This window comes from Cricetulus griseus, chromosome 5 (assembly GCF_003668045.3).
Source record: "Cricetulus griseus strain 17A/GY chromosome 5, alternate assembly CriGri-PICRH-1.0, whole genome shotgun sequence".
NCBI classification, from domain to species: domain Eukaryota; kingdom Metazoa; phylum Chordata; class Mammalia; order Rodentia; family Cricetidae; genus Cricetulus; species Cricetulus griseus.
The window spans coordinates 14,437,784-14,453,199 of record NC_048598.1 but is presented as its reverse complement, the minus strand read 5'-3'; the positions used below and the strand labels follow the sequence as shown (position 1 = coordinate 14,453,199).

The following is a 15,416-nucleotide window of genomic DNA, read 5'->3' as shown; positions in this document are numbered from 1 at the left end:
ATCAAAATTTTGAAGTATTTAATATATATATTTATGGATTTCCCTGAAGAACTGGTAATTTATTTTGCTAGTCCATCCTGTCCAAAGGAAAGTATGTCCACAAAATTTACTGAGATTCCTATTCCTTTTTGAGACAGGGTTTCTCTGTGTAACAGTTGTGGCCTTGAACTCACAGAGATCCGCCTGCCTCTGCCTTCACTGTGCTGGGATTAAAGGCGTGCGGACACCAATGCCTGGCTGAGATTCCTATTCTTAAAGTCTCTTGATATCCTTAAAATGCTTTTACGCCAGAGAAGCTTGCCAGAGGAGAATTCAGAATAGAAAAATATAGAAATATTCTTTTAAGTACATGATTCAAAACACTAAATGATACATACATTCATTGTGGTCTGCCCTGATTGTGGAGGCTTGGCTTTCAACAGACAGTATTCCATCCAAAACTGCTGCCTTGGATCTTGAGGTGGGGGTGTTCCTTGAGAAACAAGAGATGCACACTTGATTGTATGAGATCCATTTGTCCCAACCTCTCCTCTCTACTTGCTACTTAGTTATGAAAAACCAACACAGAAACCACTACCAAGCAGGTTTCAGTTTTATAAAATTTACAAGAAAATTACTGTTGCATTTGTTTTCCCTACTTCTTTTTACTTTTTTGTAACAATGGTATAGCCTTAAAAGTTCAAATAAAATGATTTCTGAGCGTCTATCATGATATAAATTACATTTCAAGCATTTAAAAATAATCAGTAGCTATATTTTCCAAATTAAGTGTATACAGGATTTCCTCTGATTTGGTAGACTCAGTATCAGCACTTTAATGCTATCTGGAAATATTAAGGCAAATAACTAAGAATGGATAACCAATTGCAAAATGTCCTGGCAGTGGCTTTTCCCTAAGTCACAACTAAAGCCTGCTGAGTTTTAAAGATAGGACAGACAATATATTTCCAAGAGAGCAGTTTGAAGTACATCATCATTCATAGATGTTTGTGAGATTATCTTGATAACAATATTTATAGCAATGATGACTAATACACAACAATTAAATCTCCACAACCTTCCTGGTAAGTTTGCTTCAAAGAAACTGGCTTGCCAAAATATTGATATTCACCTAGATTCTCACTGAAACTAACTTTTCTGATATGAGTGATAATCTTCATCTGCCCATCAAACCTACTGAAATAAGTAACATTCATTTTTATTAAAATGAAGAATCACAAAATAAGCAATTAAAAAAAAATCAAGAAACTCCTTTATTTCTCCTACCTTTCTTTTTAAAAAAAAGTTATAAAGTCCTGGAAGATACCAGTTACTGAATTTTTATTCTCAGCAGAAAATGTGACTGAGTTTGATAAAGGTGACAATCCAAGTTTTGTGAACAGCTCATAATGTTATACCCATTGCTTGCTCATAAAGTAACGAACTATTTATTTATTCATTTCTTTATTTTGCCTTTTAAGACAGAGTTTCTCTGTAGCTTTGGAGGCTGTCCTGGAAATTGCTTTGTAGACCAGGCTGGCCTCGAACTCACAGAGATCCACCTGCCTCTTGCCTCTTGCTGGGATTAAAGGCGTGCGCTAGCAACATCTGGTTGTGGGCTAGTTTTATTAAATTTATCTTATTATTTCTAAAGAATTAAAGCTGTCACTGTTTTATATCCCTTACAACAGTGCTACTCCAAGTGTTGAACTCAAACAAAGGTGATGATACCAATGATTATACCAGTGATCATACCAATCGATTAGGTCATCTGACTCTCAATAATGGTTGTGAGCCTAGCCTTTAACAGCTGAGCCATCTCTCCAGCCCAGACTCTCAATAATGGAAGCAGTGGATTGGTATGTATTTTAATGTAACCTTACAACTGACTATAATCTAGGAACTAGAACTAATTTGCTAGACTGGGTTTTCTTCCCCACTAATGAAGACAGACCCCCTGTAATAACCCAGACTGACCTGGAACTCATGTTCCTCCTCCCTCAGCCTCCCAAGTGCTGACAGAGTTGTGAGCCACCAATACCTAACTACACCATGTTTCAGATAGCAAGTGCTGACACACATCTTCTAGTACATCTTGGCTTTGCTGGCACTTGAAGCATAATATTTTCAAATGACCTCCAGAACAACTTTTTTGGCAACTACTCAGCCACTGCAACTCCATCGCTACCAGCAGTGCCTAGACAGCAAGAGCTGAAAGTCTGAAGAAATTCTGTTCCCTCAGGCACTCTTTCAAAGCTACTAAGAAAACTTAATTAAATCTCTCTCTGCTAAAGAACTTAAGATTCAAAGGTTGAGGTAGAATCCTGCTTCCCAGAGAGGCAGCTTTCCTCTTCGAAACCCCCAAGAAGTCCTCGTCGTTTTTCTCCTCACTCCTTATAAACCCTTCTCCACCTGGCTCCTCCCTACAACTTCCTGTCAGCTAGTTGCTGAAGCAGTCTCCAGACTGCAGGTGAATTTTATTTAATCAAACACATCTTTGCATCATTAAACAAATGTTCCAGAGCATACGCAAAATTAACAACCCTTAAAATAATGCTCTGCAGCAGTTTGGTCTTTTGCTTTTTGACACAGGGGTCTCATTATGTGGCTCTATCACACTCAAAAAAGGAATAAAACGTGACACACAGACTGGGAGGGGCTGTCTCAATCACCTTCTTTATGTTCCTTTTTGGTAGTGTGTGTGTGTGTGTACACGTGTGTATAGCTGCACATGGAGCTGGAATTACTGGCAGTTTTGTGCTATCCAATGCAAGTGCTTGGAAACTGAAGTTGGGTCCTTGGAAGAGCAGTACACACTCTTAACCCACAAGCTATTATCTCAAACACTCATTTCCATAAACTCACCCTTCACAGACGGATGACACACACAGAGAAGCTTCAACTCTTTCAACAGGGCTTGAGTGACTACATTCTGAAAATGCCTCCACTGCAGCTTCTACAGTGCCTGTAAGTCATACAGACAAAGCCATGTTAAATGTCTTATCATCACTTTAAAGAAACAAGTTGTCCTACTTCTTTTGTTCTAATTTGTTTCAACTCCTTGGCATCACACTGTTAGCATTTCCTTCTCCTTTAGGCCTACCTCAAGAGCCCCCGCTTAACTTCCTACCGCTCATTTTTGGTGTAAGGGTAGTTTCCCTAATATAATTCAATCCTCAATATCCAAAGAAATAGTTAAAACAAAACAAAACAAAACCCAAAGCATAAAGCTACATGCATGCTTAGCTCAGATCACAAACCATGTTTAGAATCTGGGCTAAGCTTCAAACTTAACCTACTACACTCCAGGGTTTATGTTATTTTCTATCACTTCAAAAAGAGAATGCTTAGTAGAAATAATTTAAGTATTTTTAATGGAATATAGCATGCGTGTCAAAAAATAAAGCAGTGGTGGCTCACGCCTTTAATCCCAGTCAGGAGGCAGAGGCAGGCGGATCTCTGTGAGTTCAAGACCAGCCTGGTCTACAAGAGCTAGTTTCAGGACAGCCTCCAAACCAACAGAGAAACCCTGTCTCAAAAAACCAAAATAAATAAATAAAAAAAATAAAATAAAGCAGCATGACATTCATTTTCTATTTATAAGCCAAATTCTAAAGGTCTTAGAATAATTAATATCTATGTTTGCTAAAGACACCACAATCTAAATAGACTTACCTGTTACAAAACCTTCATTCTGTCTAGGCTAAAAACATTAAATAAAATCTATTTATGACACAGATTTTTTTTTTAAAGGAGGTAAAACTTCATAGATCCCAGGCTAGTTTCATAATACTATGTAGGCAAGGAGGGCCTGGAACTTGGTTTTCCTGCTCTACCTCCTCTTGAGTGGGATTACAGTTCTACTATGCCTGCTTGACTTGGTGCTAGGCATCAACTGAGCTCCATCCAAATGACAGATTTTTATTACATGCATTTACTTTTATAGATCTAAAGAAATACCTTTCATAAAGTTGCTCAAAAATGTAATGTTGTAAAACAGGCATTTGATCCACCAATTCTAAGCCAAGTCTCCTGTTCTGATGTTCACTTGGCCCCATAGCCCAAGACAGCATTAAACAAGTTGCACTAAGTGTCTGCCAATACAGTCCACTACAGACTACACAGTGTACAGGCAAGTAGTGTATCCAGAGCACTCACTACTGACAGTCAACAACAGCCAGAACATACTGTGGGGTGGAGAAGGTCATTGTCTACTAGAGCACACACTTTAGGGGCAACAACAACAACAACAACAAAAACTTCAAATAAAAAACCAGTAACTCCCATCACCAAAAACCAAAAAACTTTTCAGTAGACAAATGATTAAGGCAATAGAAACCTGGGCCTGAGCACATTTATTACCTTCCTGTCCCTATTTCAGAGGTGAGGGCAGACAGCAGAATCAAATTCCTGGTTTCTAGCAAACAGGCTGCTAGAAAAGTCTAAAATTACAGTATTCACCCAGCCTATAAAGTTGGCACTATTACTTCTCATAGTTACTGGAAAACCTTCAAGGCATACTACAGCGTGTTAGGTCTCTTCCTTAAACACTACCATTGCTGTTTTCCAAATGTCGTGTTGAAATAAATAAAAAGGTAGCACATACAAGTTCTCTTGTCATCAAATGTCTTACCTACTTATGAAAGAACACATTTTTCCTAAACTGAAATAAGATTTACTTTGTCTAGGACCTAGTACACTGTGAGAAAAAAAAAATGTTTATTTAGCCTTGACACTTTACTATAGTCAAAATATCCTATTATGAACTTGAGTATATACAAAGAGTTCCTACCTATTTGTTTCTCTACAGCTGAAGGAGTACCCTCTGATTTAAACAAATCTTTATCATTCTCCTTCTCAGTTGGTAGAGCTAAGTTAGCAGTTAGTTCAGTGGAAGCACTTGCTGGCTTGGGAGACACAAAAATACCATCTTCCAAGTCCTCTGGTGATGGTGCATCATGGTATTCTAAGGAAGTCTGGTCTGATCTGGTTGAAGCAATGCTGTCTTCCTTGCTCACATCCAGTTTCTCCAGACTTCGTGAGTGGGTGTCCAGCGACCCAGCAACCACTTTCTGATGACCCTTTGCAGGGATATCCAAAGGAAAATATACATTTTTATCACTAGTCTTCATCCACTCAGTTTCTTCTGGGAGTCCACATTTATGGAATGATGTACTAACAAACACTTCTGCATTACGGTCATCTGTAGCCTGGGATTTGTGAAAAGAAAATGAAAGCATCAGAGCCCTAGCTATCCAACATAATCACATCCACCAACCCTTTCCACATTTCATATTTTTGAAACTTTCTTAATTATAGTTTATTTGTTTCAGATCAATTTTTTCAGTTGCATAACTAAAAGTGAACTGCTATTAACATTTCTCTATCTGTAATTTATCACTGACTAAAACAAAATACAATGTACACAACAGACAAAAAATTATCAAGTAGGTAGATTTCTATTAATGTTAACTAAAGTGGACTCCACAGATATTCTTACTATGTATAAACCAATTAGGCAAGAAAAGCAACAAGATACTGGATGAAAACCAAACCATCAGGAGGCATATATATCCTACTGTTATTTCTGTCACCAAAGATGCAGCTTCTCAGTCCCTTTAATAGCATAATAGTGTAAAACACACACACACACACACACACACACACACACACACACACACACACACACACACACACCTATTTTATTTTACCAGTAGAAAATAGATTGGCTTAGTCCACTTTCTAAAGTTTTTTTGCAGGACTATTTCAAGACAAGTTTCAAGACAAGATTGTATACAAAAACAAACAAACAAAAAACAAAAAAAAACTGTGATGTTAATCAAAACTTACTCTATCTCTATCAGTCCAGTGTGTGTTCATGCCTTCTTCCATGAATGAAATCCTGGTTTCTTTAAGTCTGAAAGGTGGAGTGAGAGATCTTCCAGGTGATAGAGAGGGAGATGCTAAAGGTGTTGTTCGAAGACCAGACCTAAGGATGGATGGAGGAGTAAACTCGGCAAATCCAGAAGAAGTAGCTGACATAGCCAAAGATTTAGCTTTCTAAGGTGAAGAGCAAAGAGAATCACCATTAGTGTTTGCAAGTAATTTATACAAGGGCAGAGAATAATTTCAAAGCATATACATTTTTTTTTTTTTTTGGTTCTTTTGGTTCTTTGAGACAGGGTTTCTCTGTGTAGCTTTGGAGCCTATCCTGGCACTTGCTCTGGAGACCAGGCTGGCCTCAGACTCAGAGATCTGCCTGCCTCTGCTTCCTGAGTGCTGGGATTAAAGGCATGTGCCCAATGCCCGGCCAAGCATATACATTTTTATCTTAAATAAGTAAGTTTCAGATTAGTGGGAAAATACAAACTTCAATTAGAACTTTATGTTCAGTTTACAAGCCAAAATTATTTTTACACTCTTTCTAAAGGCCCTGACCTTTTCCTCTCTAACTAATAAAAAAAAAATCATATGCAAAAATACTTGGAAAAATGAAAAATGTGTATGCCCATTACTACCAGTCATCACAAGTTTGGATTTGTTCTCCTCTTAGTAATTTATCAAGAATGGTTGAAGAGAAACCTTTGAAAGATCATCTGATAAATATTAATATACTATATAATATATAGTTCAAAATAAAACAAATAAAAATAAGCCTAAAATCAAAGTATTTGGAAGAAAAAAAACTACAAATATGATTATCAGCAATAAAGTGGTATCACTGAAAAGTCTGAAAGCACTTTATTAGGAACATTTTATGATTCTCATATACAGATATATATTATCCTCTATATAGTGCTTTGAAAATATAAGCATAGCTAGGCATTGGTGGTGGCACACACCTTGAATCCCAGCACTCGGGAGGCAGAGGCAGACAAATCTCTGAGTTCCAGGCCAGCCTGTTCTAGAGATCGAGTTCAATCACAGCCAGGGTTACACAGAGAAACAATACCTCAAAAACAAAAAACAAACAAAAAAATAAAATAATAATAAATAAGAAAGAACTAAAAGTAAAGCATTTAACTACCCATAGTTATGCCATAAACAGCTTAATTTCTTTGTGCTACTTGAAACATGCTAATTCCCCAGGACATCAGATAAGTAATACTAACCTTAACTACAGGAGGAGTTTCAAGTAAAAGTAATTCTGAAGGCCTGGAGGTATTTTGATGTGGCCTTTTTAATTGTGAATTTAATGGCAATGAACTGGATAGAAGACACAAAGGAGATCTTGTGGGACTTCGCTGAATAAACTCCAAACCCTGAGAAGGCTGGGGGATAGGATGAACCACCAAATCCAGTAATCTGCAATTAAATAGAAAAAACTTATACAAAGATTCATATTTGTGTGCTTACTACTAAACACTACTATGCATGTAAACAATTTTAGGCAAGTATACTAATGAAATAAAAATGCCAGCATTAGTTTAAAAAGTCTCAAGTTCTTTCAAAAGCAAAAGGGAATTACGAATTCTAGATAACAGTTTCAAAACAAGAACTTCAGTTACTCACCCTCCCTTTACATGTAATTTTAACCTCCAGGAAACATCTTCAGGTCACAGTATCTGGTGAACCACTTGTAGAGGTGGTTCTTCTCGATGTTTTAAGAGAGTGTGTGTGTGTGTGTGTATAGTCAAGGATGGCCTTCAACCCTCCCAAGTGTCGAGATTATAGGTATATACCATCACTCCCAGCTTATGGTTAAAGTATTTAGTGATAAAACCAGCACCATCGCCAAGCAGTGGTGACGCACACCTTTATTCCCAGCACTCAGGAGGTAGAGGCAGGTGGATCTTTGCGAGTTCAAGGCCAGCTTAGTCTACTTGGAGAAAGCCAGTCTAGAAAACACACAGAGACACACCCCAAAACAAACAAACATCATCATGTACTTCCTCCAAAATGCAAGGGTGACCTCAGCTGACAACGAAGGAAAGTGAGACCTGCTTTGCTGCTGCCAGAAATAAGAAACCTGTACGATGTGTTTTCCTTGGAATCCCAGTCTTTTGATTCAACTTCTCACTATTAGAAGGGCATCAAACTGTTTATTCAATGGGGAAATATTAGCAGAAGCCATTCCCATGCCCAACTCTCACACAGAGGACTAAAATTGTACTGTAGGTCTTGGGATTTCCCAAGTTTTTTGGTGTGATCCAAGTAAGAATGGACTTTCTAGTATATACAAAACAATAGAAAACAGAAGGTAACCCTTAGGAAAATCCCAGAGTTGACGGATAGTACCTATTGGACTCTACTTCTTCAAAAGGTGACTCATTTCCTGTGCAATAATGTACATCAATATAAAACTACACAACTGGGGAATGCATTAATTTTTCTGAGAAGGCATACAGTCACAGTTAATAGGATATCTGATCTGACTTAATATCAGCTTCTCATTACACTTGATCACCGAAGCCTTTTGGCTGGGTCTTCACGAGGGTCTTACTGCCTTCCCTACACTCTATGCTGCTAAGTTAAAAAGGGACCAAGACAGTGATTTGTTGGGGATAATTACAACTAATAAAAAAGAGAAATCAGTTACAATTTCATTTATATCAGCTAACTATCATGAGGTAATGGAAACCATCTAACTAGCTTTAGTCTAAAAAGTAGGTCCTTTCCAACTTTCTTTTTCTTTTTTTGGTTTTTCGAGACAGGGATGTAGGATTGTCTCCTGGATCATGCAATACAGGATTTCTCTGTGTAGCTTTGGAGCCTATCCTGGCACTCCCTCTGGAGACCAGGCTGGCCTCGAACTCACAGAGATCCACCTGCCTCTGCCTCCCGAGTGCTGGGATTAAAGGCGTGCACCACCAACACCCGGTTCTTTTCCATCTTTCAAACTATGTCCAATTACGAAAGTGACAAACATCTTTGGTTTCAACTATTTGTTACAAATTTATGGCAAGTAACTTACTGTTAGTATAAAAAAATTCAACTTATTTTGAATAAAATAAGTGTAATTTTTGACAACACAACTAAAAATTTAAAATACTGAGGTATTACTCAGAATAAAAAGTATTTTGTTAGTAATGTCTATGAATACTTTTCAGCTATCCAATGTCTTAAATATACACTTAATCACAATTTCATTTTTTTTTTTACTTTAGTAATTATTTAGGTAAGATCAAAGTATTACTGAAACTAAGCAACAAAAGATACTTCAATAAAACCCAGGAGAAATCTTTACCAAGTCAACCAAGATTTAGTAATTAATTAACAGAAACAACATTCTTTTAGAGATCAACAAAACCTAAGTTTGACAGATTATGCTCCTAAAGGTTTTCATATGGTTTGCTTATTTTCACTAAGCCGCATGAGTTAACAGAAATGTTAAGTACACTAATAGCTGATATATAATTTCCTAAAATTACTCTACTCTTAGCCAAATTATAATAGAAAGTATAATTGAAATTTTTACCTAAGAATTTAAAACAGTACCTGTTAAAACTCAAGACAATTAGTTTTTTCAATACAACCCAAGAAAGTCTCACCTAGAGATTCTCTGGGATGTTTTTGAAATTGGTGTTCCAACAAATGCCTCAGGGAGCTCCGGGTGTGAGAAGGGGTGCACTGCAGGGGACGGCGGATCTGCTTTAGGGCTAAGAGAGACAAAACTCAAATGAAGCTAACACCACAAAAATGCTGAGACTGGAGGGAAGGTAGAGAAAGGACTGCCATTTTTCACTGGGAAACAAGGCCAGAAAGAAGGTCCAGCAGGTAAACATGTCCTAGTGACTGAATTCAATCTCCAGAACCCACATGGTGGAGAACTGAGTAGCACAAGTTGTCCTCTGATCTACTCACACACGCACGCACTCACACTTAATGACACAACAATCCTTTAGTGAGTAGCTAACTTACAGAAGCTTCAATTTTTATATTCTATATTATAATAACTTTGTTAACATTGAGGTGCCTTGATGATGAACACAGATGCTGTTCTGCAAAGAGTACATGGAGCAAGACCTGCCTGATACCCCAAGCTTGATCCCCAGAACCAATACAGTGGAAGGAAAAAACAACTCTTGTAAATAGTCCTCTGGCCTCCACACAGACTCTGTGAGCTACAAGCCTTATCCCTCCACCACACACATAAAGTAATATTTAAAGGTAATTAAAAACAATACCTATTGTAAAGTGAGATGCCATTTCTAGGTTCATGACTTGCCCACACCTCTCCAATTTTAGATAATACATTATTGATGAACGTAGATCTTGTTAACACTGTTCCAGTTACAGCTTTCTTTGGAAATGCCGATAATGGTTTGGGTCTAGAAACTGAAAAAGAATACAGGACTCAGTTGCATCTCTAACAAGGTTTTTATAACAGAAAAAAGGTAACATAACTGTACAACTCAAGAAAATGGTGGTAGTGACTCCAGGAAGAGAATCACTTGATATCTTTTGTAGCCTGAGTATAAATAAGCATTCTGCAATGACATTAGTTACCTTCACGAAAAACTGATGTTGTTGATAGATGATAAGGCTTAGCTCGCTCAATGGCTAATTTTCTCTGGACTCTAGGTAGGATTTTCCCATATTGGTCCAATATAGAATTTCGAGCCACTGATCTCTCCCGCAAACGTGGATCACGATCACTCTATTAAACACATTAATCACTCTATTAACAAAAATTTAATCTTTGATAGGTGTCACTATATATTTATCACTGAAATTATGAATATGGTATTTTCTTCTATCTACCTTTTTCCAGCTCAGCTTTCATATACTTCCTTAAAATTGTGTACACATCTACACAGTCCAAATATCCACTACCAAGGCTTGGTCCTTCACAAGGAATACAAACAATGTAACACCAATGTAATACTCCTTCACATGTATGTAGCTTCATGTATGGGGAGCAGAGGAAGCCCTGTGTTAAGTTCTGAGTGAATGTGTGTTGTTGACATGGCCATGGGCATGTCAAGAGCCAAAAGCCTCAGGTGCATGGGAAGAGAGGACCCCCCCTCTCACACACACACACACATAGAAGCAAAGGCTTCCTCTGGTTCATATGTGAACGTTAACAGTGTATACAGAAAACGTAGCTTCCTTCTACTGGATATTTGTGGCCTGAAGACCACTTCTATTAGATTAAATAACCTGGTCTCCTTGATCCAGCTGTGTACCATAAACTCTACCTTCTCCTTATTTATCTGTATATAAACAGGTAATTCCTTATTTATCTGTATAGAATACAGGTACTTCCTTGTTCAGCTACATTCAATAACCCACCTCCCTGTATATAATAAACAAGCTGAAGTCCCAAGGTGCTGATGTTTTCTAAGAGCCCAATCCACCCGATCCCAGCATTTGTGTCTGTGTTTATACTCCTTCACACTTTCAATGCTCCAGTCAGGTCTATCCCTGCAGCCATGCTGGATATGACACCCAGGCAAACAAACTCCCAAATACTGTCATTTAAGTGATCAAGAAACCAAGGCTTGGGCTGGCGAGATGACTGCTCTTCCAGAGGTACTGAGTTCAATTCCCAGCAACCACATGGTGGCTCATAACCATCTGTTATGAGATCTGGTGCCCTCTTCTGGTGTGCAGATGTACATGGAAGCAGAATGTTGTATACATAATAAATAAAATCTTAAAAGAAAGAAAGAAAGAAAGAAAGAAAGAAAGAAAGAAAGAAACCAAGGCTCAAAGGGTGTCCTATGTGCACATAACACGCTAAGAGTCAGTGTGACTTCTGAAGTTCCATGTTTTTCGCACTACACAACTACTCTCGAGGAATCCTCCTTTTGTTCCCTCTATCAGAATACAGCGGCACATGCAGAATTCTATCCGTAGTAACACCAGTCACAATGATAACCGCACCAATGAGGGTTCTCCAAGCTCAAGACAACGTAAAGCAAATGGTCATCAAACTGTACGTTCTTTTAAAGTAGTTAAAAAAAAAAGTCTCAGTTTTCTTGTTCTTTCATACAATGGGACAACTTTAATCATACCGTGAGATTATTCTTCAGCGTCTGGTTTAGTTTCAAGGCAGAAATGTAATTGGCACGTTGCAAATGGTGAACTAGAAGGAATTCGTGATTCTGAACACTGGTACTGGATTGCAAAAATTTCACTAAACATTCCTAGGGAGAACAAGGGAGATTTGTAAACTATCAATTTACCCTAAATTTCTTTTAAGTCTACACTGATTACTGATTAATTACCTGCTCAGTGTCTGTAAATGGTAGCTTCAGTAAATCCTCCATTAAGCCCATCTCCTGACAAACTTCATAAGCATGCTTTAATAGTTCCTCTATATTCATTCTGTTTGAGTTGTGTCGAAGTAAGTTCCAGGCCTCAACCATGCACCTGAAATCAGTACCAAATGTTCAAAAAGCCACATATCACATAGAAAACATACATTTTGGGGGCATGGAGAGATGGCTCAGAGGTTAAGAGTGCTGGCTGCTCTTCCAGAGGTCCTGAGTTCAATTCCCAGCAACCACATGGCGGCTCACATCACAACTGTTATGAGATCTGGTGCCCTCATCTGGTGTGCAGATATACATGGAAGCCGAATGTTGTATACATAATAAATACCCAGCTACAACTAGGCACCTCAATTTTATGCAGCTCTCCAATATTTAAGCATTATGTCATAGAAAATAAAGCTGACTGACAAGGTGGCCTGGAAAGAACTGAGGTTTGTGTGGTGTGACAGAGAAAAGTCAGGGTACTGTGGTAGTGATGCTTAGCATGAGCACAACAGGGGAAGGAAAATGTGAAGACCTCTAGTAGGTGATCTTGGCTAGTCTACAACAAGGTCAAATCAGAAAACTTGGATCAACTAGAAACGTCACGTGGAAGCTCTGAACTGTTTTCCTGTGAGCAGTAACACCATGTCAATGAAGCACTGCTTCTTACAGAAGAGTCTAACACCAGTCTGGGATTCTGTGCACTTGGGGGGTTAAAAACAAATCTTATGTTAGTGGTGATTGGAGTAAGAATGTCTCCCATAGGCTCGGGCATTAGTACTCTGGTCACGAACTGGTGACACTCTGGGGGGTAGGTCTAGAAGGTGCAGCCTAGCTGGAGGAAGTAGGTTTGATGTTTAAAAGCTCTGAGCTGCCATTCTCAGTGCCCACTCTCTACTTCATGCTTAGGGTAAAGGATGCCAACTCTCAGCATTACTCCCCAGCCATGGTGACTCTCTGGAAACCAAGTCCAAATGAACTTTCTTCTAAAAGTTCCCTTGGTCATGGTGTTTTACCACAGCAACAGAAAAGTAACTTAATACTGTGTTAAACTCAGGTCCAACTGACAGACTCACCTTAGAGGTTACTTTTTTACTCAATGTACTTGTTATTTACCATTCTCGGTGAAAGCCACCATGTATTTCTTATAAGGATATTAGGTAATGTGACCAATGTAAAATTATGTATTTTTATTTTCTTGAGATGGGGTCTCATGTATCTATCTAGGGCTGGTCAAGAATACATAATTCTCCATTTTCTGAGTATTGGGATTATAGATAGAAGCTATCTCACTATATTTCATTTATTAACAAATTCCACTTACTAAAATGTGACTTAAGAATTTCTTTTTTTTTTTCCCAGACAGGGTTTCTCTGTGGCTTTGGAGGCTGTCTTGGAACTAGTTCTTGTAGACCAGGCTGGTTTCGATCTGCCTGCCTCTGCCTCCTGAGTGCTGGGATTAAAGGCATGAGACACTAATGCCCGGCTCAAGAATTTCTATTTTTAAAATGTACTTACCTATTAAAGAGCAGAACAGTGAGGTGAAGGATGACATCACTGCTACTGGACACTGTTGGCTTCATTGTTTGAAGATACCGGAGAGCCTGTTTGTGTTCTCCCTGACCCATAAAGGCTTCAATTATCTTTGAATGCTGCCACGACGTAGGTTTTGCAGTAACTGGGTGAAACAGAAGGTCTAAACCATTCTGAAAAATGATGAAATCTTAAATATAAATAGTTCTTTGTATTTGGACAAAGCAGCTGTCCCTTAAAAGGACAAGTAGAATTAAAAATAAAATCACAGAAGTCAAAATTAAGTAAGTTTAATGTAAGATCAAAGGAGCTAATCTATGGTAGAGTTCAAAGAACAAAAGTGCCATACCTTTGAAGCCTCATATAAAGTCTTCCTATACCAATTTCATGCCTCATTAACATATCTTCTTTGACTTATGCCAAAACCCAAACATATCTCACACAACAGTCAGAGCCTCATAATTTCCAACCATCCACCTGTATGACCCCTTCTTTAAACAGCAAGTAACCTGAGATTATCAAATGAAATTCCTGCTGCATGGGTGAGAGCTAACTTACAAAAGCTTGTATTACACATGAAATACTCACCTCATAGTCATTATGATCTAGAAGCCAAAATCCTTGAACTAACTTAACTTGGCCCCAAGATATAGCAAAGGCAGTTGGAAAAGATTCGATGGGAGTATCCATTTTGTTTGGAAAGGAATACATAATATCAAGTAGCAAATAAATAGTCTTTTTAAAAAAAGGGTTAAGGACAATAAACTTAAAGATAAAATCCTACATACATACTTAGAATAGGGAATAGAAGGTAGAATTAAGAGGTTTTTAAAAACTTATGTTTACAGGGCCATTAGGGATATCCAGCTATGGATATAGTCCATTAAACATAGACAAAAGAAGTCCCATGTCAACCTCATTCTCTGTATTTTAGTGCTACAACAAAAGACTGAACAAAAAATATACCTCATTCATTAAAACAAACCATAAATCCAAGTAACTGGTTTAGTAAGTTTAAAAAGAGCTATAGATCAAACTCTTATTTGCCAAAAGCTGGTAGTTTAAACAAATCCATCAAATATGTTATAAATTATCAACAAGCAGTAGATTAAGCTAAAATGACATTAGGATAAAACATTGCCACAAAAAAAGCATAAGGTCCAAATAATGCCTAAGGAGGTAGGAAGCTAACTTTAAAAAATTGTTTATGTGTGGGTACACGGTGTGTGGGATATGCACCCACATGCTTACGGATGTTTTCAGGGACACTTGGAGGCCAGAAGTCAGACACAGAGGGATAACTCGCCAGATATTGCTCACACCTTATTTTCATTTTTATGAGAAACTCTCTCTCACACTGGACCTGGATCTTATCACTTGACTCAACTGGCTGGCTAGCAAGGCCTTAAAATCCATTGTCTCTGCTTCCTTCACGCTGGGACTGCAGGTACACACCTTTCCCTGGCTTTTATGTGGTACTGGGGACATGAACTCAGGTTTTCATGCGTAGCTAACAAGCACTTCACCTAAACACTGAGCCTTATCTCCAGCCCTGTGAGTGAGCTCTCAGTGTAGTCATCTTCAATACATAAATTAACTCTACTTAGAATGCAATGGCAGCTCGGACACTAGCAATATTAGTATCTTTGTTCTCCTTTAAGTGCTGGAGTTCAAGCCACAGCCTGACACATGCTACTGACT

The 15,416-nt window shown here is 38.1% G+C and overlaps 1 protein-coding gene across 2 annotated transcripts in view; it reads right to left on the bottom strand.

The window, feature by feature from the left end:
• Positions 1 to 15,416, bottom strand: part of Ahctf1 (AT-hook containing transcription factor 1) — a 54,568-nt gene that overhangs the window by 15,168 nt on the left and 23,984 nt on the right. For both annotated transcript variants that reach the window (XM_027418856.2, XM_027418855.1), the window contains 12 exons: positions 14,304 to 14,450; positions 13,701 to 13,888; positions 12,153 to 12,297; positions 11,940 to 12,071; positions 10,429 to 10,579; positions 10,107 to 10,257; positions 9,471 to 9,578; positions 7,092 to 7,284; positions 5,830 to 6,039; positions 4,772 to 5,189; positions 2,845 to 2,944; positions 378 to 472 (listed from right to left, as the gene is read on the bottom strand). In XM_027418856.2, coding sequence (XP_027274657.1) covers positions 378 to 472; positions 2,845 to 2,944; positions 4,772 to 5,189; positions 5,830 to 6,039; positions 7,092 to 7,284; positions 9,471 to 9,578; positions 10,107 to 10,257; positions 10,429 to 10,579; positions 11,940 to 12,071; positions 12,153 to 12,297; positions 13,701 to 13,888; positions 14,304 to 14,450 — 2,038 coding nt within the window. The remainder of the gene's footprint in view (positions 1 to 377; positions 473 to 2,844; positions 2,945 to 4,771; positions 5,190 to 5,829; positions 6,040 to 7,091; positions 7,285 to 9,470; positions 9,579 to 10,106; positions 10,258 to 10,428; positions 10,580 to 11,939; positions 12,072 to 12,152; positions 12,298 to 13,700; positions 13,889 to 14,303; positions 14,451 to 15,416) is intronic.